Source organism: Passer domesticus, chromosome 7 (assembly GCF_036417665.1).
Source record: "Passer domesticus isolate bPasDom1 chromosome 7, bPasDom1.hap1, whole genome shotgun sequence".
NCBI lineage: Eukaryota > Metazoa > Chordata > Aves > Passeriformes > Passeridae > Passer > Passer domesticus.
In genome coordinates, this window is record NC_087480.1 from 46176491 (window position 1) to 46203400 (window position 26910).

General features: G+C 43.3%; 2 protein-coding genes and 1 long non-coding RNA gene across 12 annotated transcripts in view; 1 reads left to right on the forward strand and 2 right to left on the reverse strand.

The window, feature by feature from the left end:
• LOC135305086 (uncharacterized) overlaps positions 1-631 on the reverse strand; it is a 70838-nt gene extending 70207 nt beyond the window's left edge. For 2 of the 3 annotated variants that reach the window (XR_010366361.1, XR_010366364.1), the window contains exon 1: positions 546-631. This is a non-coding gene — a long non-coding RNA (uncharacterized LOC135305086). The remainder of the gene's footprint in view (positions 1-545) is intronic. The other variant, XR_010366365.1, reaches the window with a different exon arrangement.
• Positions 632-1205: 574 nt separating this feature from the next.
• Positions 1206-26910, forward strand: part of GLMN (glomulin, FKBP associated protein) — a 74491-nt gene continuing 48786 nt past the window's right edge. For all 6 annotated transcript variants that reach the window (XM_064428249.1, XM_064428263.1, XM_064428254.1 and 3 more), the window contains exon 1: positions 1206-1344. The gene's annotated coding sequence lies outside the window, so the exon portion shown is untranslated. The remainder of the gene's footprint in view (positions 1345-26910) is intronic.
• Positions 20435-26910, reverse strand: part of RPAP2 (RNA polymerase II associated protein 2) — a 37263-nt gene continuing 30787 nt past the window's right edge. For 2 of the 3 annotated variants that reach the window (XM_064428264.1, XM_064428265.1), the window contains one exon: positions 25068-25531. In XM_064428264.1, coding sequence (XP_064284334.1) covers positions 25393-25531 — 139 coding nt within the window. In that variant the 3' untranslated portion in view covers positions 25068-25392. Of the gene's footprint in view, positions 21151-24626; positions 24832-25067; positions 25532-26910 lie in introns of those variants that run through there. The other variant, XR_010366355.1, reaches the window with a different exon arrangement.

The window sequence follows — 26910 nt, forward strand, 5'->3', positions numbered from 1 at the left end:
CAGATCAACAGTCACACTTTTGAGAACAAGGGTATACCATGGCTTGGACTACCTCTATAAAAGGATTTAGGGGGAAAACCACAGTTTTAAGGCTTTGTTTTGGAAATGTAGACAGCCAGAAGTCCCTGCTTAGCCCAGGAGCAACTTGAATGTCTCCCACAAGATTAAATGTCTGTGCCTGGGAGTTTGCAGGGACACCTGAGCAGCAGGTGCATCATTTATACTTAAGCCTGTTGGGACTCACAATATGGCCTTTTGCCTGCCTGCCTTGTCAGCAGGGCTGGCTCCATCTGGCAGTTGCAGCCCATACAAAAGAGAAGCAGGCGGATGATGGAGGGGTCCCTTGTCCTTTTCCCAACAGAGCACAGCATGGTAGCCTGGCTTTGTACATGTGCATGCAATCTTGTGTGCCCACACGGGTATATACTCATGTTTCCAGCTTTGTACATTTATTCTGGACAAACCCGGCGAGCAGAGTCGCCCTGTGCCCTGCTGGGCTGGCCCAGCCCTGAGGCACCCTTCCCGCCCGAGGCCGGGGCACTCACCTGCCATGGCGCCAAGGAAGTCCTCCCTGTTCTTCTGCTTTCTGCCACCCTTGGCAACTTCGGTTGGCTCCCATCAGGGCTGCCCCGGCAGGCTGTGGCCGTGTCCCCTCAGGGCTGCCCCGGCAGGCTGCGGCCCTGTCCCCTCGGGGCTGCCCCATCAGGCGGTGGCCGTGTCCCCTCAGGGCTGCCCCGGCAGGCTGTGGCCGTGTCCCCTCGGGGCTCTCAAGGCAGGCTGTGGCCGTGTCCCCTCAGGGCTCTCAAGGCAGGCTGTGGCCGTGTCCCCTCAGGGCTGCCCCATCAGGCTGTGGCCGTGTCCCCTCGGGGCTCTCAAGGCAGGCTGTGGCCGTGTCCCCTCGGGGCTCTCAAGGCAGGCTGTGGCCGTGTCCCCTCAGGGCTGCCCCGGCAGGCTGTGGCCGTGTCCCCTCAGGGCTCCCCATCAGGCTGTGGCCGTGTCCCCTCGGGGTTCTCAAGGCAGGCTGTGGCCGTGTCCCCTCAGGGCTCTCAAGGCAGGCTGTGGCCGTGTCCCCTCAGGGCTGCCCCGGCAGGCTGTGGCCGTGTCCCCTCGGGGCTCTCAAGGCAGGCTGTGGCCGTGCCCCCTCAGGGCTCACCCGCTCGGGCGGAGCTGCGCTCTGCCCCTGGGGTGTCCAGGCCGGCGCCGCGGGCCGAGCTCTCACTGAGCAGAAACGCGGCCCCAATCACAGCAAGCAGGCTGAAGGGACGTGGCACAGGCATCGCCGGAGGTGCCAGCTGCTCTGAAAACCACATTAGACCCATCATGCTGGATTAATTAATGCGGAAGGTCAGTGCAGGAGACTCGGTGGTTATGTGGAAGGCCTGTGATGCCCTGGGTCCCACCCAGGCCAGGGGAGGCTCCAAGGCGTGGCTCAGCCAGGGGCACAGGCAGGCTTGGGGCTGCCCCAGGGTCATGCTCCATATTTATTTTACCGGGAAGCTGTTGCTGTGCATGGAGTGAGTGCTGGCCAGTGGTTCTGGGTATGGGTTGGCCAGGGTGCAGCTGTTGTCCCCAGTCCCTCTGGCCTCAGGAGGACCTTTCCTGCCAGCCACAGCCTCCTTCCTTCCTCCCTCTGGGCAGGCCTTGCTCCAGCAGGCCCTGAGCAGGCTCAGTTCTTGGCATTTACCTTTAAAACTACAATAGCAATGTGTGCTTGCCCCCTTGGAGCATCCTGTTTCCAAACAGGGCAACTAGTGTGGCTTGAGTCTAGTGCAGCCCACAGGGTGGGGTGGGTGGCTGGGGAGGCAGCATGGACACAGCACAGGTGGCAAGAATGTTCTTCATGGGAAGAAACCCACAGGTGTTTTATTGGTTTAAGTGTGTCTCCTCCCAGAGCATGTTGCAGTTATTGGTGTCTCGGGGCACAACTGTTGGGCTGCAGCTCAGATACAAACCCCCTGAAATGTTTGTGTGTTACTGCATGGGAGGGTGTTCCCATGTCCCCAGCCCTGCTTGCATGAGTGCCAGTTGCTGGTTTGGGTGAAATGCAGCTACGCATGGAGAAAAGTCATGGGTTTAAGGTGGGGAATTGAAATGAAGAAGAAGAAAAGAAGATTTATCTGGGGAGAATCAGAACAGGCTACTGAGAGGCTGTGGAGCAAGTCTGAAGATTGGAAATATCTCTCTCAATGTTATTACTGTGTGCCATTAAAAATGCATTATGCATATTACATGACCCATTATTCATGAAGCAGGTTCCATACCTTTTGTTTGCCAGAGTAACAGTAGAAAGGGTAAGGAGAGACACTGGAGCACACCTTTGTTTCTTTCTGTAAATTTTTAATGACACCTCTAGCTAACCAGTTGGTGAAGCTCAGTTCCTGCATAAAAGTGGAAAGGCAGAGCTATCTACGGGACAACTAAGCCTTTCAGAAGCTAATTTGAGCTTGTGTTCATCCACACCAACAATGATTAAATTACCTATCAAGTGTGCAGAGCTATCAGGATTCAGGGCATTGAAAAACAAGGTGAATTTATCTGATTGATTTAAAAGACATGGGTGGAACAAGTGGGTTATAAAAATAAAAGGTCTATTCCTTATAGATATTATAGAAGTACTTCTCTGGCAAGCTACATAACTTTTTACTTTGCTTCCAAAAGTTGTTTTGGCTGAACAGAAAACAAGTTTATTAGTTGGAATCGAAATGCTTTATCCAAATCTGTTAGCAGGCTGAATTAATTCATGAGGCAGAAACAAAGTGCCTTATTAGGTTCCATCCGTATGCCAGGCAGAGATGTTTAAAATTAAAATATGCAAACATCGTCTGTGTTTTCTATACAGTCAGTTTCCAAAAGCTGATAGTAACACTCAGATTGGATATTGCAACACAAGGTAGAGAGCAGCTCTTCTGGGTCTTGCTCCTTCCTCAAGCAAAATATTTGTTGCAGTTGAGGGGAGGGAGGAAGAGGTTTCTAGAATAAGCCTTGGGTGAAAGATTGCGAGACTCGTGCAATTCTGCTTGCAAGCTGTGCTGCTGTTGCATGTTGACAAAGGTATGCTCCTCAAGCCTCTGCATTTTCCACCTGTAAGAGAAAAAAACCAAACAGGTCAGTTGTATCAAATTCATCTCCAGCATAACCCCAGTTCACATCAGGAATGGATTTTGCCTTTACTCTGTAAGATTTGGGTCTTACTCTAAATAGTGAAACAGAGCTCAGCATACAGCCCTTTGAGGAAATTCTGATTTAGAAAAGCACTGAAATATGCATGTAAGTCAATGGAGTGTGTCTCTAGCAGAGACCTTACTAGATGCCTGCTCAGAGTTAAAATTCCAGAGATTTTCCCTGCTGAATCTTAGACCTTACTCCATTGCCAAGCCACATCCTGTCTGTCTATTTTCACCTGCAGTGGAGGTGGCTTCTGAGAATGCCAAGGGTAATTTTTTTTTTTTTAATTGTCAATAGGCTAGTGGTAGTTTCCAGTATTTTTTCCTCTGAGTAATGAAGGAGTCAAAATAGATTTCAGGCATGGAAATATCTGTTATGCATTATAAGGTGTGTAAAATGATGGAACCAGATTTTAAAGGTATTTATGCATCTAAAACTGCAGATACGTCTGAATGTGGATTGAATATGAGAATCTAGTTTTGTCTGTAACTTCCTTACTGGGGGAAGAAAAACGAAAAAAACCCAATATAAGAGTCTCAGAACATTTCTTGAGTCTATGTCACACCAGTTTGTGATATGCACAGCATACGGACTGTAAAGAGAGAGCACATAAATCTGAAGAAAATGTTTCATACGTTATAAAAATGCTGGCCACACCTTGTTGGAATAATGTTACCTAACGGATTTACCAGGAACATGTGATAAAGCTTTCAAATAAGTTGAGAGCAAACCACTTTTATGTGCTTATTCTAACATGCTGCTTCTCATCTGCATTTTTTTTTTAGTAGGTGTGACATGACAAAAGAATATTGAATAAGGCAAATATAGAAGGAAAATAATGTAACAGGTATTGAAATTATTTTCTTTTAATACTGTGCAACCAACTTTTTGACACATGTGGGATCCCCCAGCCAGCTGGATACTGCAGTGCATGGGATGCATCCACCCCACTCACTGAGGCAGTGGCAGTTGCTGCAGCAATGCTGGGCTCCTCTGCTCAAGCAGCCCAGAAGGCAGCTCAGCTGCTGGCTCGTGCTGCCAGCTCCCTCCGTGGCACACGGCTCAGAGGTGGCTGCTCTGCCACCACCCTGGCACTGGCTGGCAGGAGTGCAGCACCACAGGTGTTGGAAATGGCCAAGATATTCCATTGATTTGGGTACTGTAATAGGGCCAGCTGGCATTGAAGGGAAATTGTAATCCTCTGAGGTGACAGACAGTTCATTATGATACCTAACTTATGTTTTACACTTTTTTCCCCCCCTATGAATAATACATTTCCAAAGCTCACTGATAGACTCAAAGGGTGAGTTCAAAGGGGAAAAAGAGGTATCATTGCAAAAAACAAGAAGCTAACTCCCAATGTTTTTAGTATTTTGTATAGGAAAGTTTAAGTGTTGAAGTGAAGAGCCACAACAAATTAATAGTATTTTATTATGTGCTCAGCCAGAAAAGAATAGACATTATTTTGGTCTAAATTGCTTCAGGACTCGTAGCAATTAACTTTAACTGATTTAAGCCAAGGGCTCTTAATGTTGCCTGTTACACCTGCTACATTCCCAATTTCACAGACTATCAGCTCTATTGCCCTTTGCCTCTCTGAAACACAGTAACATGGACAGGCAGGCAGGAGGGTGAGACCCAAAAAGGGAATGAGTGAAAAATAGTCTTGATCCTCTTTATGTAGCTGTTCTAATTCTTTGAGCTGCTGCAGGAATTATGGTTGCAGGTAGACACCCTTATTGCAAACCTGCACTCAGGGAGCTCGGACCTTCTGGACCAGGATGCTCTTGCTCACACTGAGTAATAATGAGTGTGAGTCAGGGTGCTGTCACCTCAAGCTCTGAGAGCAAAGAGCTGGGTCTTCCTGTGTGCTTGTGCTGGGCTTTGTGCTGCAGGGGCCTGACCTTTGCTGAGCTCTGCTGTGTACTCTATATATCTGCTGTCAGTTGGTTTTGGAATTATTTGTGTTTTCAGTAGCTTAAATTAACATTAATGGCAATTGAGAAGAGTCTCCTTCCTGTGTGATATTTCCACCATGGCTGAGATGTTTTGCTTGTGAGCTCCTCTACTAAGCCAGGTAGCCCCACTCTCTGCCTGTCCATTTGTCAGCTGAGCCTGGCTCTGGCAGGGCTCACTGCTGTTGTTCCCTACAGGCATTTGGCAATCTTTGGATTGATTTCTGTGGCCATTTGAGGTGGGGAGGCCGTTTGCCACCTCTCCCTTCATCCCAGGCAAGGGGGGTGATCTTCCAGCAGGTGCTTCCTTCCCAGTTTCCCCAGCCTAAGTTGCATCACAGACCCTTGCAGGGATGGAAAAGAACGGTTGCATTTATGGGAAGAAGGGGTTTTATGCAAGTGGGGTGAGCTCTGTCCTCTCTTACTTTTACCTAAATTCCAAATATGCCTGTCTGAAACCTTTCACGTCACTCACCATACTCCAGGAAGACATGGGCCATGGAAGAGCATGTGCCTGATTAAGTGTGATGTGCCTCAAAATGTTAGGCACCAAATAATTGCAGAAGAGGAGATGCTTCACTGTTACTTCTCTCTTCTGAGACTGCTGTGGTTTAGTTTTTAACTGTGGCTCTTTCTGCTTGCCATTTGGGTGTCGGTTTTGTTCCTCTGCATGTTTGGTTGCTGAAATCTCATGTTTGAGCAATTTTTTCTGTGAACGTCTGTATGTTGGAGAAGGCTGCCACAGCCTTTATATTGACACTCTGGCAAGGTTAAGGACTCCTGGTTTTCAGATCCCAGTAGTGGCTGGACAGCCAAGATGCTCTCTATAAAATACAAGTACGAGGAGGTGTGGTTCTCACCCAGAAACTGTTGGATCCTATGGGTCCCATGCAGTAAAGAGTAACACAAAAAGACAAATGCACCTGCTGAGTTGGGTTCTGCCACTATTCCTCTGAACCAGGGGAAATGCTGCAGTTAAGCAGCATGACTGGATGTGCACATGTGTTACAGTGAGGGTATCTGTTGGTACTGCTAGTGAGAGTCTCCTAGGTTAATGTTATTGCCCTCTGTCCAATCCCCCTTCCTAGCTGTGTGGTGGGAATTCAGCTGACAATCACTGAAGCTCCCTGAGAGCACAAGTACTGGCATGTGAATCAGTCTCCAGTGGTGGTACCAGTGCCTCTTGGCCAGAGACCTGGCAGTCCTGAAGCTCTAGTGGGCTTTGTTTTGTGGGGAGGGCAAAAATGGTAAAAAAACCTGTCAACAATGAGAAAAAATTATTTCCTTGGGCTTCATTTTCCTCACCATAGAAGCCAAAAAATACGAGGCCTTGCTTTCTACCCAAAAAGCTGCTTTTCCTCTTTCTCTGGCTGGGCTGCAGGCACTGCTGTGCCTGTTCTCTCCTGCTGCTGGGGGGTGACTCAGGGCTGTGCATTTTCCCGGCCCCCCATGCTGTGAGGAGGGGAGTGGCACCCATGTGTGAGAGCTGGTGGCAGTCAACCTTGCCAAGAGCTGGCTCCTGCCTGTGGCCCCCAGGCAGGCCAGCACATGGCAAGCACAGGCCTGTGATAGTGCAGCCAGGAGCCCGTGGTTTGGGTGCTCTGTTTCCTATTTCTTCAATCCCTTTATTGCAGCGAGTGATAACTGAAATCGGGTTTATGGGCTAAAGCAGCTAAAGTGCCCTTTTAGCACAGCCCACAGTAGCCAGGGATGTGATAAAATCTCTGATAACCTTGACACTGCAGCTGGCCAGCCATGCTTCTGAGAAGTTTTATGTTTTCCACAATATAACAAAATATTTTGTCAGCTTAAACAAGTGTAAATGAGCCCAATTCCTTATCTGTTGATTAGCAGGTTTTCATTGTTAGCTCTGACAAAGCCTTGTTCATGGGACTGACAATCTGACTTAATTTTGTATAATGCCCTGAGGACTGAAACTCACTTCTGTTAGACAGAAATAAACTAAACTGCCCCTATGTGTAAAGGCTGGCCAGGGCAGAGGAGCAGAGGGAGCAGGGAAGATGCCATCAGTATAAGAAAGTCGTGGGCCAGAGGAGATTGTGTTTAAGTCCACCTGTCCATGGCATACAGAGACCTGCTAAGGACTCCTTGTGTGTGTTTGCAGTTCTGTAAACTTGAAAGAGAAATTTAAAATAGGGTAATTGCACATCTTGCTAACAGTGGTGCTCAGTTTTATGTTGTAACAGTGGTTGCCAAAGAGGTAGAGGAAACTTCACCACAATACTGAGAGAAAATGTTGTGCAGCAAGTGCCTCTGGCACATCCAGGCTTTGTGCGGCCACAGCCAGAAAGGTCAGGCTAAAGATTCATGAGGTGGTGCTGGACAGATTTGATTCCTTCACAGGAAACCCTCAAACACCTTGAAGGGGGACTATAACCTGAATATGCCTTGGGAAATGGAGTACTCAAAAGCATGCTGCAGTCTGGAGGAGGGAAGCCTAGGCTGAACTCACCCAGACCCGCAGAGAGAGCTAAGAGCATGCTGGACTGTCAGTGACCAGCTGGGAAGGGAGCTCCTGTCCCTGCCAGTGCATGGTGGGGAGGATGGCTCAGAAGCCTCCGGGTAAGAGGCATATTGACTGTAACATGTCTGAAGAGTTTCCTAGGCAGGGAGAAACCTCAAATGGCCTTTCTGGATTTACTGCTGCATTAAGAGGCTTTGCATGCTGCTGTGACACTGAGGCCTGAGCTTAATTACCTTACCATGAGTACAGAGAAGTGTCTTTCTAGGGCTTCTTTAAAATAACCTTAGTTCCTGAACCTGTGGTATGTTACTGTGAAGTGTCTTGGCCTCTGGTAATGAACTTGGAATATTTTCAAGGAAACATATGGCTAAATATTCATCTCTTTCCTAGTGCTGGTTTAACTGATCATGATGTTGAAACCAATTTGTAACTCCTCTTTTGGGAGGTGCAATGTTCCTGCAGCTCAGTGTTATCAGATGAATTGCAAGCTTAGTGCCTAAGTAGTTTTCAGGGTTAGTTTTCTGCAGAGATTGACAGTAAGCCTGTAGGTAAACTGTCTTGAAGGATGGGTTGGGTGCTGTAATGGTCCTTCATGACCAGGAAAGTTCCAACATCCCTGAATTTCCAGTGGGGTTGGGAGGCAATGCATTAGAGATGGGTGTATGTGTGTATGTGTGGATCAGTATGTGGCTTGCTGGTTTTTCTTGCTCTGGGCAAAATCTGTTGACTGTTCAGAGGGTGTAAGAGCACCAGGTGTCAGGTGTTGTGTATCTGATGAAAAGATTCACTTGTTGAAAAAGACTCAGCAAAATGTTACTCTTGTACTTCTCAAATGCTGTCTGGGATGTTCTGCCGATTCAATTATTGTAAGAGAGGTGGTTAAAGGGCATTACTATGAATTTCCAGACCTGAAAGAATAATTCTCTTCTGTACAAAATTCTGCCAATTGAGTTTGGCCCTGAGTGGTCCAGCAAACAAATATTTCACTAGTGTTTTCCCTGCAAATGTACTGTTCTTCCTGCAAATGTACTGAACAAAATTCAGTGGTTTTTTCTTTTCTTCTATACTTTGGTAAATACCAAAAACAAAGGAACCTCTTTTCCTTTGGAAAATTTGTTACTTCCAAGAATTCTTGTTCCTTCTGAAAGGCCCCCAAAATGAATGCACACCAATTCCCTAAATGAAAATATTGGATAGTAGGAATAGCCATAGGTTACTGAACCCCCCCCACCCAATTTCCATAAGGAAGCTCTGTGACTGCCAAAGCTGCACCTGACCAATGTTTTTTTAGCAGGAGAGAGTAGATGCACATGAGGAATTGACAGTTGGGTCTTTGAAAACTGAAGTAATTTAAACCAATTGAACTACCTTTCTTTTGCTTCCAGCCTTCTAACAAAAAGTGTTTCTCTGCTTAAATGTGTGCTTTTGATGCATGTTTTTTTACTGGGACTCTAATTTCTAATTAGCTGGGGAAAGAGAAGTGGGAAAGGAGTGGGCAGCTACCTTCGCTTCCCTTGGAACAGTGTCTGCATTTCCAAAAGCTGCTGTCAGCTGTGGGCCACCGAAATGGTGCTCAAGGCCTTGCAGAAAGCAGTCCCAACACTACATGCCAAGAACTTTGGAGGCTGTGTCCTGAAGCAGTAAGCTCAGTAATTGTTCTATAGCTAACAGACCTTTTCAGGTTGTCTTCAGAGCAGGAATACATGGACCCGTTAACGTCTCACCAGTGATCCTCAGCCCTTCCTCTGTCATGTGGTGAGCTGCAGGCGCAGGAATGCACGTGCATGCACAGTTGGACTGTGCATTGTGGCACTTACAGCTGCCTTTCTTCCTGTGGGTGAAACCTTCACGAGCACTTCTGGCATCTGGGCACATTGCGAACAACCTTGCAAAGTAAACACATCCACCTACAATTTTTATTTTCCCAAATCACTCCTTTAGCTAATGTTTCAAAGATACATACGCACCACATCTGGTGCAAACCAAATATTTTCAGTCTGTTGGATGCGAGTCAATATTTGCCCAAGGTATTACAAAGACCGTCATGAAGCTGTGACTGGCTAAAGGTAAAAGTGCCCTGGTTGAGGATTTGTCTTGGGCTTACGTGTGAGCAAAGGGACACAGAGCTTTGTGATGGGGCGTCTTGACAGCACTGCTCCGGTGCTGATGGTGCTTGTGGCTAGTTTCAGATGGCCCCCTTGATGACTGGGCCCTATGTGCTTGTGCAGACAGGGCTTGACTCATCACTGGTGCTGCTGGAGGACTGGCACTGCTCATGCACCTTCTCCAGCCCTCTGGGTATTCCAGATGCAATGGAGACATTTGCAGGAGGGCTTCTCACTAGAGTGAAGGCAGTGAATAAATCAGTGCATTCTGTTATGCTGGCTCTGCTCCTGTTTCAGATTTTTGCACCAAAGTGTTTATTTTGTGTAACTTGCGGGTTCCTGGTGCCTCTGCAGTCTCTGTGTAGGCTTCCTGCTGACAGATGTGCTGTACTTGCCATCAAGTTGTGGAAGTTGGCCTGTCAGTGCTGAATCAATCCTAGAAATGCTATTAAAATCTGACGTGCCTTTTGGTCAATTGAGACTTGCTTGGGTAAACAAAGGTCAAATCTTCAGTTTCTTCTTTGGTATTTACATAGTTCTGTATAGAAGCAAACTCCCACTGCTCAAAGAGCATTTCGAAGCTGACTCACATGTGACAGATTTGTCTTACTCTAACTGAAATTAAAGAATGGGAACCTGACTGTAGCATGACCTAGATTTAATATGTAATATTTTGTGTGAATCTGAGTGGTCTGTGCTCTAAACAGAGCTAAACATGTTTGCAGCTCTGTAACTCAGTCACTGGTGAGTGGATTGCATCTAGTTGGTACTGCAAGAGTCTCACTGGTGCTGGTGGGGTGTCTCTGCAGACTAAACTCGGCAATGATCAGTCTGCTGGGGGAAAAGGGCCATTTCCTGGTCACTGCTGGCTGCTGCAAAGGCCGGGTCAGTGGGCGTTACTCTTATCTTCAGCACTTCCACTGCAATTCTGTGTGGCTCAGCACATTTGGTCTTTGTGCTTTTGGCAGCATCTGTTTTTCACTTTGTTCTTCCTCGAGGCCAGGGACTAACCTAACACTTAGGGCTACTCTTAAAACTTCCTGGAGAAAGAACTCACGCTAAGTAGCTACACACCTGATTATGGTCAGCCTGAAATTTATTGCATTAAACTGGAAGTGACATATCCAGTGTTGTAACAAAACAGTAAATCCTCAGAAGCCAGGAGTGAAAGATGAACACATTCCTGGTCAGAACCCAGCCTTAGTGGAGAGGGGAGGTTATTGTGTGACAGAAGCCTCCTTGCAATAGGATTACACCCTGCCTGACTGCTCTGTGGTTTGAAGTGTGGGTTGCTCCAACTAGCAGAACACACAGAGCAGGGTTTGACAAGTCCTCTCCTATTTTGTAGCAAGTATTTATTTCAAATTCCTCTTTTTTTATCTTTTTGTTGCATTTTAAAAGTAGAATTGCTTAGTGGGTTTTTTTGTTTTGTTTTGGTTTTTTTTTTTAGATTTTGGGTGACTTTATTATGACCTAACATAAATTGTCCATGGTGATTGCTGTATGTTATGAGCATATGGGAAACACCGTGTTCAAATGTTGCGTAAGAGCTGGTGCTGCCTTCATTTGCCTGTAACTGTCAACAAAATAGGTTGAAGTCTCTTATGTCAGTGCTTGACCTGTTATGTTGCTGTTTGCTTGGGTTTACAGACAGTCACTGTAGTTCAGCCATCTTTGAGAATGAGATGTTGGGCAAATGTCACTCTCGCTCTGTGCCCTCCTCCTTAGGAAGCTGCAGTTCCCTCTCATGGCATCTTGGGTGGGACATCTTCCCTTCTCCACACTTCTGTTTGCTGGGTACCTGCAAAATTGCTTTTTCCCAAGGGGTCAAGAAGCACCTGAAAGAGTTCATCCCTCTCAAGCTGCTGTTCTGAGATGGGCACTTTTGTCTCTTCACCTCAAGGTGTGTGACAAGGAAATGAGACCTATACCTGGGCAAACAAAGGAATATGGACATTCCTTAATGACCCTGCCAATTACCTCTACCTCGTGCTGGTACCTGCCTGCCTGTGAGTGGTGTCTGGATGACATCACTGGGTTTGCTTGTGGCTCAGCTATGTACCAGGGAATTGCTGTGCAGTCGGCTTCAGCTACTGAACTTGGGACTGGCACACAGACCAGAAGTCTTTTGACTCCTGCCATGTTGGTGATGGCTATCAGTTTGGTACCTCTGCTGCCCTTTCATTGCTCTGGGATACTGAGATTAAGCCTGTAGCAACCATCTTGGGTTGAGTATTGGAGTTTTACCTCTATCCAACCTGCAACTCCTACTGCAAGCTGTGAACACACAATTCATGCAGGTTTGGTGGAGACTTTCAAGGGCTCTGCAGCTATATTCCCTTAATTCCCTTACTTTGGTTCCTTGCATCCAGGAGACACAGGTGAGAGCAGTCAGGCAACCTCCAGTCCTCCTCCTCCTCCCACAGCCTCAAAACACCAAGTGCCACAGTTCCAAGGGCATGTTTTGATTAAGAAGTGGGCCAACACCTACAGATACAGTAATAACACAGAAAATATTGTGCTGTATTTACCCACTACTGCAGAAATAACAGATGTGCAGCAGTAATTACCTAAACACTTAATTAGAGATATGTATAACTGAGTGGTTGAGAGAGAGTATTGCTTTCTAGAAGTAATTTCTGAACTAGTACCTAAATCTACAGAGAAAAGTGATTTCTGAGTGCAATCATGAATTATGCTGCTGTGACAGGATGTTATGCTCCATCTCAATCTGTTTCATTCTTAGAGGCATGCTTTGCATAAACTAACAGAAATCACACTGGTTATTAAAAAAAACCCAACTATTCTAACACACTACAGGACTACCCCTTAAGCAGGACCTCATCACAACCTTACATATGGATGGAAATATAATTCTGTTAGTCCATTTAGAAGTGTAAGAACATTTTCTTGTGGCTTCACTCAGAAGCCATCCTACATGGGGTTTCAGGAAGCCTAATGTAACAGTCAGATTAAGTGCTTTTTTGCCTATGGCTATTTTGCTGGAAGTCCTGGTAATGAAGACCTCAGAATAAGCATTTGTGTCAAAAAAACATATTTTCAGTGCTTTCACCCTGGAAAGGGATGCAGTAAGAGTCTGTTTCCCTTCTATTATTGATTATTTATTGTAGTTCTCACTAGAGGATAGAAGACTAAGCCATTCTGTCTCGAAATGTCAAACCTTAACCTTTGTGCAAACTTTCTGAAGTTGAGCAAGCTGTGTGAAAATGGGCCACTGTGATTGAATAACGTTAATGTGGAAATAGTTAACTCCCACACAACGCTGTGTTTCACCATCTGCAACATGGTTTGGGTCTGCAATGGTTTCACAGCTCTGTGATGCTTGTGCAGATTTTGTGGTGGTTCTCCTATTTATAATTACTATTGAACTTAAAGAAATGTCTGTACACTGATAAGCAGTACATAACATTGATACATAGATGCAGATGCTGAAAATGTAATTACAGTTTTGTGCTGAGCATTCAGCTGTCCAGCCTGACTTCATACCCTGTATTCATAATTGCTTTCAGAAGCAGATTCTCACCCTGCCGCAGGAGATTTTTCTTTTTTCCCAGATGGGTTTTCTTGCATTTGGTTGTATTAAAACACATTTTCTGACTGTATGAATCAGATCACTGTGTAACACTGACCTACCCTCCTTATCACCCTACGGCTCCACGTGCTCTAATGTTATCTGCCAATTCTACTGGCACAGATTTTTAACATGACAGCTTCTTTCCCACACCCTTTCTCCTCACTGTGAGCTCATCTCCCCACTGTGTCAAACCTCTGTTGACATCCTGCTTTTCTTCACTAAACCACTGCTGAAGTTTCCACAGGGTACCTGGTGCTGGCCCTTCCTGACCCCTCTCTCTGAACAAGTGTTAATCCCAGGCAAGTTCAGTACCAGCTGCTGGTTTGGTGTCACAGACACACTGTAGGTACCTCGCCTGTTGTGCTGATGGAATTCATTGCATGAAAAGTGCCTCTACACAGATGGCTTGGATTAAAAAAAAATACCTCCAACAGCTGCCCAAAACCAACCCACCATGAATCAAGAACTATTTACAATCTTTGCTCATAGTCAGCCCCATTTACTACTGGATTCCACTCTGAGATTCAGTCATTCAAGCTGGTTTTCCATACACTTAATATGCATCCCTTTTTATTTTTGTTCTCCCTAACAGAAGGGTTTTTAATAAGAATGCCTGGTAGAAGAAACGCAGGATTTGCAATCTTAATAGTTTGTAATAACACCTTCCACCCACACCCAATCCCCATGAATTTATTTCTTGCTTTGTCATTCCTAATAACCAGAACTACTGGGTTGTACTAGTAGTTAACCACGTGGCTTAGAATTCCTTGGACCCTAATACCCTCTTTTACCTTTTACTACTACAAGCATACTGAAGTTCACTGCTGCTTTCAAACACAATTTGATTTTGCAAGACTCTTATTAAACAGTAACATTATTTGGTCTAGCCCATTCTGCTTTCTTTCTTGTATAGCCTAGAACAGTCCATTTTCCCTAAGTGGCCACATTATCTTCTCCCTGAGAGCCATTTACTGTTAGGTGTCCTCAACGTGCAGCTCTGAACTAGAGGATCTCAAGCTCTCAAACTTCCATGGTAGCTCTGTCCCAGCCATCAGCTCCTGTTACATCTGTAGCCTTGTCTTCTTTGATGGGCAGAATGGTTATAAATAGAGAAGATGGATGGAGTGGCCCAGATTCCTCAAAGAGCTCAGCATTCACTTTTGAGGCCAGAGCAAATGGTCTGCTTTTAGTCTCTTATTTCAAAGTGCTTGGCCTCAACATACTTAACCATGTTCAAAACTGAGTCTAAAGGTTGCCGTGGCAGTATCTACAGATATGACCCAAATCTGGTGGTGATTACTTATGAAAATCTGACCCAGTTCAGCTGTAACATTTCTGTTTGGTGTGCAGCCAAGTTTACAGTATCAGCAACATCAATGCAAAGCAACTGATATGGAAAAATATGATCAATGGACTTTTCTTTTTCTTCAGCTCTGTGTAGGGTTAGGCAAAAGAGTAAGGGAGGCATTACAGCATGTATTGCCAAAAAGCAAGCAAATATATTTTGAATTTCAAATGCATGTTCCACCAGAAGGGGATGTTCTTTTCAACATAGTGGGATGCCTGCTATCAGTTTTGGTACAAGCTGTGTTAATGTCCAGGCCATGAGTGTGGATACCAGGAGCTCAGAGTATATTTCTGGTTCTGCAGGTGACATAGTCCATGTGCCTGGATGAGTCACTCCACTCCCCTTTCACTTTCTTTTTCTGTGAAAAGGGGTTTAGCATCTTTGAAAAATGCTTTGAAATTGATGATCAAACTGCCAACTGATAATCATTCTAAAGGAGACTGCTAGTGGTAAAGAGCTCATCTCAATGCATGTAAACCTTCCACAAGGAGACCATTAGCTCAAACAAAACAAAATCAGCAAATAAAAATGAGCATGATCCTGTGAAGTCACTGATCAGTTTGATCCATCTTCAGTGGTGAATTTGTAATCCTGGTCAAAAGTCTGAAACGAAATAATTTCTTACAACAATTCATTAGAAGTAGGAATGCATCTCTTTTTTTTTTAGTAAAAAAAATCTTCCTTGAGGTTGCATTATGAAAGGTAATGGCCTTGATAGGTAACAGCCTGTAGATATACAGGGGCTGTTATATGGGGATTCTTATAGAGCAAGAAATTCTGAACAAGGCTGTTACTGCAGTAGTTGATCATATAATGAAATTTAACCGATCTTAAAATGAAAAGTGACTTGAAACTTGATTTTCTTCTTTTTTCTTTCTTTCCTTCTCTGTATGTTTAGAAATGTCAAAGTGAAACACACTGACAATTTGGACACTTTTTCAAGTTGAGAAATTAATCAAAACCAACCTTTTCCTGCAGAGGTTTCATTTTCAACCAAGTATGCCTCTTCTGATTAAAGAAGTTGCATAAAAATTCTTAATCATCTCTGCACAGGAATACTGCTGTAGCTGTTGGGTGATTCATGCCTGTTTTAGAGACAGCTTTCATAATAATCTATAGGTGCTGTTGTAAGACTCTTTATATGAGTACTTTTGTCTGTGCACAGGTCATGTGGCCCATGGGGCCCTCCCAGCTGCAGAGCAGCACCTGTGGACACGGGCACCAAAGCAAGGCCACCCTTGGAGGAGCAGGGGGAGAGGAGCCCGTTTGCTGTCCTGTGCTGGGGAAGGAGCCCTGCAGCAGGCTGCCCTCAGCGAGCCCGTGTGCTCGTGGGAGGTGGGAAGCACAAGGCTGGACAGAGCCATCCCTTCCTGGGTGCAGGGAGCCAGCAGGAGGGATGGGAAGCCCAGGGGTCTCATGCTGGGGAAGAGGACTGTTGGGTGGGATCTTTACAGCAACACACAGGGAGCAGGCAGGAGGATGAGTGCTAACTCATGAGTGAAGTGGTACGGTGGAAAGGAATGGCCATGCGCTGGAATGGGAAGAACAGGAAGGATTTGGAAGACGAGGGGACAGAAACTGAGTAGAGATATGAAACAGGGTGGGGTGAGTGTCCATAACTCTGGCTTTATATCCAGTTGTGAATTTTTAGTAGAAGCTTTTCAGAAGCAAAACGTACAGAGTATTATTTATGCCATGAATTATCTGTGAAGTTCTGAATTCAGTATTTTTAAGACCCTGTGGCTCTTAGATATTGTACTTAGATGGTAAGAGCGGATACTCTTCAGCTAACCTGCAGGGAACTTCCTTCCTCCATTTGTAAAGGAAATAAGGATGTGAAGATATGTATCTATGCTGTTGTGCTTCCATTCCCCCCTCCCTCGTGCTTCTTAGCACTGGTGACTTTATCAGCTTTGCTTCAGGCGTCATCTATCTTGTATTCAAGGTTATCAGATAGAGATGAACTAGGAAAAAAAGAAATCCAACTTTTGGCTTAAACCCTGAAGATATAAATGATGTAACCCAGAATTCAGCATTACTCCTACGCAGACCAGTCAAGTACCAGAGCTGGAGGTCAGTGTTTCACCTTTGAATCACCAGATTAGAAAAAACAGACTGTCTTTCAGTGAAGTCTAGACAACAGCAATACACACAGTTAGATACTGACAGAGCCTTCAAGGCAGATAGGTAAATGTTTGTAGCTACACTTGTACATTTTTTTAAATGCTGTGACAAATTTTGAACTGTAGGGAGAAGGAGATAACATGTTGTAAAGTGTGATGTGTGCTTGACAGTTTAAGAAAACAGACAGCAGGTCCTGAGTATTTGAGCGTGAAAATGATCCCTTCATTCTTTGCAGGACAGTATCATAAAATCTTTTAGATAAGTTATGGCATTAGTGCCAAGCCAAATTATACATATTTGATGCCTTAGTACTACAGCACTTAATCTCGTCCCACATCGGCCCTGCCCGTGGGAGAAGGACGGCTTGCAGAGGCACTACAGCTGAAAGAGCTGCGGGGTCCTGCAGCGGCCTGGCCACGGAGAGCTGGACAGCGGCTCGGCTGCGCCGTGCCCGGAGCCTTGTGTGGCGCAGGCCCAGCCCGAGGAGCCCTCGCCGTGCTCCGGGCAGCCTCAGCCCGAGGAGCTCTCGCCGTGCTCCGGGCAGCCTCAGCCCGAGGAGCTCTCGCCGTGCTCCGGGCAGCCTCAGCCCGAGGAGCTCTCGCCGTGCTCCGGGCAGCCCCAGCCCGAGGAGCTCTCGCCGTGCTCCGGGCAGCCTCAGCCCGAGGAGCTCTCGCCGTGCTCCGGGCAGCCTCAGCCCGAGGAGCTCTCGCCGTGCTCCGGGCAGCCTCAGCCCGAGGAGCTCTCGCCGTGCTCCGGGCAGCCTCAGCCCGAGGAGCTCTCGCCGTGCTCCGGGCAGCCTCAGCCGCGCCGCACAAACCACACGCTCCCAGCGCAGTGGCCTCGCTCGCCCTGTGTAACTCAGCCAGCACAGCAACACACCCATGCTGCTTTTCGACACAGCAGCTCGGTCCCACAGCAAGGCTCCAGTTCAGCTCAGAGAGAGAGAAAAGTTAAGGAAATAAAAAGTTGTTCACATGAATCTCTTCTTTCGGAGATCAGTCTCTGCATATAGAGTGAGCATAAATATGGCATTTGCATTCTTAGGAAACAATGCTTGTGTACAGATTGCAATGTTTCCGACTCATTCTTTGGAAACAATTTGTGTGATTTATTCTGTTTTGCTTCAAGCGTGATTCTGTTTTTCTTCAGGGCTGCTTGGGGTATGTGGTTTAACACTCAGCTTGTCAGTTTAGCACTGTGAGATTGTGAGTTTTTTGAAGAGGGCACATCTGTGGTTATAGAAGAATAACAAGAAGCATCAGATGTTCAGAGAACAAAAAAGCAGAGCTTGGGAGGATCTTAGAAATGAATACTTAGCAGAGATGGCACATATATGACCCAGAGCTGTAGAGGGCTAATGTGGTATCTGCAAAATCACTTATTTTTCAAGTTTTCAAATGCTCTTAATTATCTTAATAAGGAACAAACACTTTAACTGCATTTCTAGTTGTGAAATTTTATAATAAGCTAAGAATCTTAAACAGCAAAAATATCTATTTTTTTTTTAGCTTTGCTGAGAGCACATAGTTCAGGGGAAGAAAAAAGTACTCTTCTGTACTCAAAAAAGCTTTTAAGCAGTAAAACTACTCTGCCCTTTTGAGAGCAGAAGGAAATGTTGGGATTGCAGCTTTATCCCCTGTATTCCCAAGACCGCTAGGGAATAATTAAGTCTGATGGACATTTAACCAGCCTTTGTGCAAGAAGGAGTCACGTTGAACTGCAGAGGGGTGTAGGCTTTTGCAGGTTTCTGTGTAACAATGAACGTGATCTAAACCTCCTTCAAAAATCAACAGCCATTGGGGTTTTCAATAGTGTCTGCCTTTGTTAAAGTGCAATTCTTATTCTAGCTTAACCACCCACATTGTTATCAAAGGACCATAGTATTTTAAAAGCTATTTTTTAATCTTTCTCTCCTGTACTGATGTGAATTCACTCTCTCTTTTCTGGCTATGCAGGTAAAGATATTACACCAATACATCTCAGCAAAGTATTTTTAATGGATCATATGCTTTGAGACCATGTCCTCAATCTGAAACTTGAACAAGAAGTGCAAAAGTTAGTAATTATCTTCATAATTCTGTGCTAAAGTGGTATTTACCATTTCAACTGCCGAAGTAATGTACCTACACTTTGAACTACAGCCAGCCTTGCTAAATCAGTACTAGCCACAGATTTGCAATTATTTATTCTATTTATTAAATTAACAAATCACAAGTGTCTGCAAAAGGTTTTCTCCTGACTGTGGATAGCACTTGCAGTACTGAGGTGTTTACGGAAAATCCTGCTTAGTGGCAAATCCTGATTAGGAAACGTTATCATTTTTCTGCATAATAGGTGAGATAGACATGCCTAACATATGGTTGCTATAAAATACCTTAGATGAGTCAGATCTTAGCTGACAGCTGTAAGCAGGATTGCTGTGGCTTCTTAGATAATACTACCAATTATGGTCCTTTTTGTTGCTTAACTACTGTACTGTTAAATTATATTAACCTGATTTGTAGACACTCCTGTTTGAGTAGAACAAAAAGGCAAGATTTATGATGTAAATCCTGATCTAGTGTTTGCAGCTTATTAAAGCTGTATCCAAAGTCCTTCAAGCTCTCTGTAGTGATGACTAATTCTAACCTCATTGTAGGACGCCCCAGGAAGCTACTGCTGTCCCCTAAGTGTTCAATTCAGCTACATACACCATGAAATCCAAGAAGGTAAAAAGTGCCAGAAATGGCATTGATTTGATGAAGCAGGACATACCAGCCAGTAGCCCCAGTGGCTCTGTGCTGTGATCCTTGCATGCACCTCCCACAGGTAATCACAGTGTGCAAAAATGTACTGAAGAGTTTGCCTTTAAAGTACAGGCTACTACAGTGTCCTGGGGACTGACTTCCAAGCAGGGAATTTGCCAAGTTGCAAGAGGTAACTGCCTTAGAACCTGTGGTTCTGCTCTGGCCTGTTTGTTGGAGAGGGGCTCTTTGGAGTTCTTGTCTTGAGGCAGGATAGTCAACAGAGGGGGACACGTGCAGCATACAGGGGCCACACTTACTGCACTGTTCTGACTGATTAGCCTTACCAAGTCTAGCAGTTTAGGCTACACATTCAATTGTCACAGCAAAGTTGATCTATTTTCTTCAGAACTCCAGCTTGCACTTTGCTCTACAGCTACAAGCAACTCAGGGGGAATGACTTTATCACACAAGTCCATACATTGCTCAGAGGCTCATCTGCTTTCCCTGGCTTTTTGAAACCAGAGAGCCTAAATGAGGAATGCTAAATGAGAGCCACGTGTGTTTCCCACAGACATTCCTCCCCCCACCAAATCCTGTGCAGCACCACAAATGCCACAGCTCATGTTCTGCAGCATCTTTCAGGCAGCCCATCTCCCAAAGTACCATCCACTCTGTGCAGAGAAGTGCTCTAAGATGAAGAGTCACAAAAAGAAAGCTCACAAGAGGAAAAGTCTCCACCAATATTACTTTCCGCCTTTGCTAATGGAAGGCACACCCACTTCCTTTGACTCTAATCAGAGGACTGGCTGTCAGGTGGCAGAGATACACAGTTGAGAAACAAGAGGTCTTTATAGTGAGGTGCCTAGCCCTACCTTGTATACCATCTGCTTCTAATGGAAACTTAAGACTTGCCAAAAGGAGAGGCTGAGTCTGTGTTTTCAATATTTAATGCTCACTGGAAATGACAGTTCAGCATTACCTGCTGTCCCAGTGAGATCAAGCTAAACCCCACCCACAGTACTGTGTGTTCACATGCAATTGCAGAAATAAACAGCAAGTATGGAAAACTTAGAGGCAAACTCTTGAACTAGAGTGTGAACTAATTTCAACATAGCATTATTTTGCTTTCCTTAAAGACTGCCACTCACTTGAATTCTTTTGGTGTTAACTCTTATAGGTTAAGAAAAAATTGTGTGAAGTAGTAGCCATCAAAATAAGTGAATAATAGGATCAGATTGCTTAGAAACTCCCCACTGTGCAGGGGCAGGTCCCCATTCAGTTTTGTGCCACACTCTACTACAAATTACTCCAGGGAGAGCCAGTCTACTGTGTCAGCATTCTCAGCTTTCTTTCCCCCATGAGGGAACAGCAGCAGAGGCATGACCACAATCCATTTCATAAATGCACTAAGGTAAGATTTGGAGACCCTAAATTAAAGAGCATCATTTCTCTCTGAAGCAAATGAAGACAGGCAGGTACCTCAGTTTGGATGACTAAATTTAGATGGTATGAGTATTGCTTTCCCCTTCTCTCTTCCTTTTCCTTCTCTCTGATGTGCTAGTCCTTTTTTCTCAGCAGTTAAAAGAGATGTGTCCAGCTGAGCTGCTCATGCCCTCTTGCACTTTGTAGAGTCCAGGTTCTCTCAAACTAGGGGAAGAAGGGCAGGGAATGGAACATCAAGATTCACAAACCGTTATTTCCCCCCTAAAACCACAACAGATGTTTCACTTTTAAGTTACTCCCTGAGACTGAAGAGTGAAAATACAGGTGAATCTTGTATGTGTTGTATGGACACAGCCTGTGAGGCCCCAGACACATCTCATGCAATACCAGCACCTTGTTGCTCCCTGCATCTCCCTTTGAAAGACAGGGTGGATCTAAATTTCCAGCCCTGGGTTTGGACAGCAGCACAGCCCTGTCAGTTATGCTGAGGATCTTTTCTGTTTTGATAGTTTTCAATTAAATAAACCAGGCTCTCTTCTGCTTGTTTTAATGTAGGATTTTGCATTACCATATCTAGCTTGATTTGGTACTTTACACAGATTCAAGGTAATCTCTTCAAAAACCTGAACATGTATGGGTTACTTTATGACTTTTCTACTTTCTTGAAATGGTGAACATCAAATGAACCACTCTGACTCCTCTTTTTCTCTCCAAAATCCAAGAAAAATCAAAGCATGGTTAATGGGCAGAAATAATCAAATGGCAGCAGTGAAGGTCTCTGCACTAGGAAATTCAGTATTACAGAGTGCAGTGCTTACACTGAGAGCATTTACCAGGCTGTGAACCGAACTTTGGTGTGAGAATAGACACAATAGTCTTTCCATCAACCTCTTTGACCAGCATAAAAACTGTTTTGAATAATGTTGAGAAAATGTGACTCTGTGTATGTGCTTGTTCTCTTCCTGAGATTATTTCATTACAGCTGTGGAAAACTCGGTAAGAAATCCATTCTGTGACATGCAGGTATGTGTCACACATTCCTCCTTTGAGGCAGAACAGCTGCAACAGCATGAAGCAAGCTTTGCTTCAAGCTTTAAAATAAGCTCTTCTTCTATTTTTTACTAAATCAATTATATATGTCAGGGAAAAAAAAAATCACCATTTAAGTCTGGTTTCCTTCCCGTCCCCCTGCTAGTAGAAGAAACACATCCTACTCCAATTGCTGGCCATGGACCAGACAGTGCTGGATGCTTTACATGGTTATGGCAGTGGACTTCTGAGACTTCATTATCCTTATCATCTGAGGTGCTAATGGCTTTGCCAAGTTCATGCCCCTTTGACAGAGCTGTTCAGAAATAGAGGCTTCTGTCCCATTTACCCTAAACCTGAGATCCATTATGTCTCTCCACGCCTGCAACTCAGAAGTCAGTCACTACTATTTAGTGTATCTGAGATAAGGCTGAAACCACCACTGACCCAAATGTCAACTGCTCTTATCTGTTTAACTTACACAGAAGGAAAAATAGTAAGCACAGAAACAAGGCCACAAGGAAACAATGTGTCTGCCAACATAAGCAAAATGAGAAGGGGCAGAACAACACCAAAAAACAGCAGTGTTAAGAAAGAGTGACATCTTCTGAGGAGCAGATAGTTGTGACAGAAATTTGCTTTAAGATAAAAAATGATATCTAGATTTGACCATTTCTAAGCAGTTAGGCTGTTACAAAGCATGCTCATAAGAAAACTACATAAATGAACTGAATTTTTGGTATTTGAGTTGTGATTTTTATACACCAGTTAAGGCTAACAGTATTGAAAGATCCTTTTGGGATGAGTCTATAGCCTCTCTGCTATTTAAAAGTATTGGGTATATATGTATACTTTCTGCATTTATTTACATGTGTGTTATATCTAATGGAGATGAAATCATTACAAGGAAGTGAAGAATATCCCAGCATACTACAGAATGTTCTTCTAGCCTCATGGATAGAGAAATGTTGTTTTGTCCTTGTAGGGCAAGGAAAAGGATGAGGGAGCTTACTACACAGCAGTGAAAGAACAGATGAAAAAATCCTGAAAGCTCACTTTTTTGAGCTGCTGAGGCAGACAGTAAAAGCAGTTACAGTGAACCCTGATAGAGAGGTTTTTCAGCCTGTAACCTATTCATTCTTATTACAAGATTATACATTTCCTACACCTAGCTTGGTGCTGAAGACCAAGCCTAAAAATAACTACAAAAAAAATCACACCATTAAGCTGACAGGAAGTGTAAAAACTTTCCAAATGAGAGCCATCAAACCTGATGAAACACAGTCACATTCCTAGTATGATGTACACTTGCAGTGCCTTCTAGGTGTACTCTGTGTGGCAGAACTGTTATGAGGTAATCTCTGTGCCCCAAGGTAAACATGCATGGAACAGGATAATGGCTTGCTCAGAATCTACTAGCTAAAAATAGAAATTTAGTCAACTTCCAAAATCAGAAGTGAATAGATATAAATTCAAAGTTTAAGTTCTGCTCAGAGTATCATACCTATTATTCAGTCTTCTGTAGAAATTTATCTTTTGGTGAGGTCCTGACCCTTCTCTCCAAATGTATCAAGTAAACTTTTTCCATCATGGTACAAAACCAATGTAACATTTATTCAGTAATTCTTATAAATTTTGTATCAGACACACTCTAATCATAATAGGCATTTCCCCCCTACTGCATACTTAAAAAAATGTATAGCTGAAACTCTGCATTCAAGGTTATCCTAATTCTAAATTGTTGCTTTTACAACTTGCACTGAACATAACTTCCCATTACAACGTAAGTTTGGAAAAGTCAAGCATCACCTAAATAAAGTTTATGCTCAGTGAAGCTTCCATGGCAAAGCTGCATGAGCTTCTGTGTGTCGGGGGTAATCTACACATATTTACTCTGATTATCATGAAGAAACTACACAGCAGTAAACTACTGAAGTGTAGAGTTCCTTTCTGGTGTCCAATTACAGAAGCAAGCCAAAGGAATAAACTTTGCTTTTTTAAACGGAGTGAATGTGTAGCAGCCTTGCCTCAGCCTTACCTAGAGCCGGCATTTGCTGCAGACTAAGCACTGTCAGTTACAACTTTCTTCTCAAGTCTCTCAAAATACAGTCTCCTACGATCTGAGAACTATGCAATAAAACCTATTATGGAATCATTAAGAATTACTAGTGGACTAGTTTTAAAGTGCAATTTATAACCAGTTAGTGAAAGAAGCTATTCCAAACATACTCAGCCTATATAACACAACTCTCTGAAATTGACTACTGACAGCAAAATATTTTGTTATTAAAATATCTTTAAAAAGTCCAAATTAGTAACACTGGAGTATGTTTAAAAATAACTTTTATACAATTTCAAAGACCTTTTCTTAGAAGTAGCAAGACAAACAGGCTATGAATCAGAAATATTGGTGTACTGTAGTCATCATTCTTAAAGGTTTGTGCTCCATGCACCAGGGCAACTGGAAAAATGTCAGCAGCACTGCTCTTACCGGCTGAGGCTCACACGCTTTTTTCCTTCTCTTTCCCTGATCCCTGTAGACAAACTTTGACTGAAAGTTTCCAAACCAAGCAAGACCAAACCAATCCAAATTCTTTTCTACTGCTTTTAAATACTTTTCAGATGATCCATATTTTAACTTGTCTTCATACCTTGAAAAACTGCGGTTAGTCAGCTTCTTCACAAGACTGCAAAATTCTTACCCATAGGAAGGAAATGAAAAAGCAGAAATGCAAGTACTACAATTCATACTAAATTTCATTTTTCATTTTAAAAAGCTCAAACAACTGAAGGTGTTCTTCTGCTCTCTGTGCAACTATTTCAGGTAGCAGGAGATGCTAAGATGATCATGTTATTCTGTGGGGAACAAAGGAGTGAGATCAGTAATGATACTGTAATGCTATATTCATTAAATCAGTTCAGTATGATCAACATAAGGTATTTGCTCTTGAATTTTTTTGGCTTACATGGAATGAAAAATGTAATCTCAACAGTATGCAAAAAAATACGTATCTCTTAACTCAATTTTATATCACAAAAACAGAACATAATTTCATTGTATTAATTAAAAAACACCTGCTGAGTCTTAGCCATTGTAGCCACATAGAATTTTATTTTTTTAATAAACTGTGGTAGTCAAAATTCCTCAAAATTCCAGTAAACCAACCATACATTATCAAAAGATAAATATGATAAGTAAGCAGCTGGCATTTACTGTAAGTGACAAAATGATGACACTCATTTCCATACCATACATATTTCTTTACTTTAAAATGTGCTTCACACATTTTCTGCTCCAGCTGATATAATCTGTAGTTACTGTACATACTTACAAAATGCTGAAAATTAAACCTGTGGTTAACCAGCTTGGTTTTAAGACACACAAAGTAGCTTAAAGTTGACTGACCATTCAAGTTGTCAGTCTATTCTAAATATTCTTGTTAAACTTTCCAGATCTTCATTTCTGAAATGCAGTTCTTTCAGTAATGTGGTCAGGAACTGTGTGTACATTGGGCTTGTCTGAGTATTCTTGAAAAGTGGAGTTGTTTGTGACAATCTGGAAAAAACCCAAACATAATTCATACAGTAAATCAGCTTTTGAGTGGCAGATGTTAGAAAGCAAAGCTTGTGAGTTCAAATAACTGTATTGAAGAAAAGCAGTTTATAATGTCACATTTCATTAATTACACTATATAATGGACTGTATGTATGATATACAATATGAGCTGTACCAAAATATTATTTATTATTATGTAGTAAATAAAAAAATCAGTTGTACATAGATGCTTTATAATGTAGACAGATGTCAGAATAAACAAATGTACAACCAGACATATAAAAGGAAGGATACCAGTCATTATTTATTTCTTTACCAAAAAGCTCTTGAACAGTCACACAGTGAAAGTTATATACTTCTTCATATGACTAAAATATAAAAGAGATATAAAATTCCTCAGTTGGGAAGGAGCTACCACTATGCAGATCACCTACATATATAACATCTGTATGCAGATGAGCTGAAATACTGAGCTGTTTGTTCCCATTTACCCTTGAATTTATCTGAATATATTTTTATCCTGAAGTCCTTCCTTTTTCTCCTAATTCTATTGCAAAATACTGCAAGGGGAGTAATAACCGAATCTACTTCCTAAGCCCAAATATTAAAATTTTAATGAACAAAATCAAGTATTAAAGCTTATGCTGAATGTTAAGAAACTTCAACACCAAAGATTACTGACAAGATCACCTAACAAGAACTCCTATCCCAGCAGCAGTTACTTTGTCTCAAATACTGTAGATAAACAGTGCCATTGATACCATACACAAAATAGTTATTTCAGAACACATCTGTCCAATGATGTACTTTTAATAAGAAATTCAAGCGTCTCCAACTTCTCAGCTCAGGAAGTCTTCAAGTGAGTAACAACTGAGATCAATCTCCCTGCAGTCACTGGCATTAAGACCACCTCCACTTGAAAAAAGGTGCATATGAGAGAAGATTTTTTTAAACTAAGCAAAAAGAGTGATAAAACACAAAGAAAGGACCTTACAAGTCCTTTCTAGTAAATAAGTATTGCTTAATAAAAAAATTAATTTAACAAAAAAATTGATGAAAAAATGTAACTTTAATGAGTTAACATTTTAACTCATAAAATTTGTAACTTTTAATGAGTTAAAATTACTTCCCATTTCTTTGTGGATTCCATTTCAGTATGTACATTTAGCTAAATAGTTCAGTTCTTAAACTCTGACACTTGGTGGGAAGGACTTTCAGAGATGCTGAAATTAAGGGCAAGGTGTGGAAAGAAATTACTTTTGCATAAAAAATAGATATATATATATATCTAAGAGAAGTATTCAGAGTGGAGTTTGTGACTTGGGCCTGAGGGCACAGGTTTGTCAGGCACTCCACGCAGCCGGGATGAGCTGGTTGGT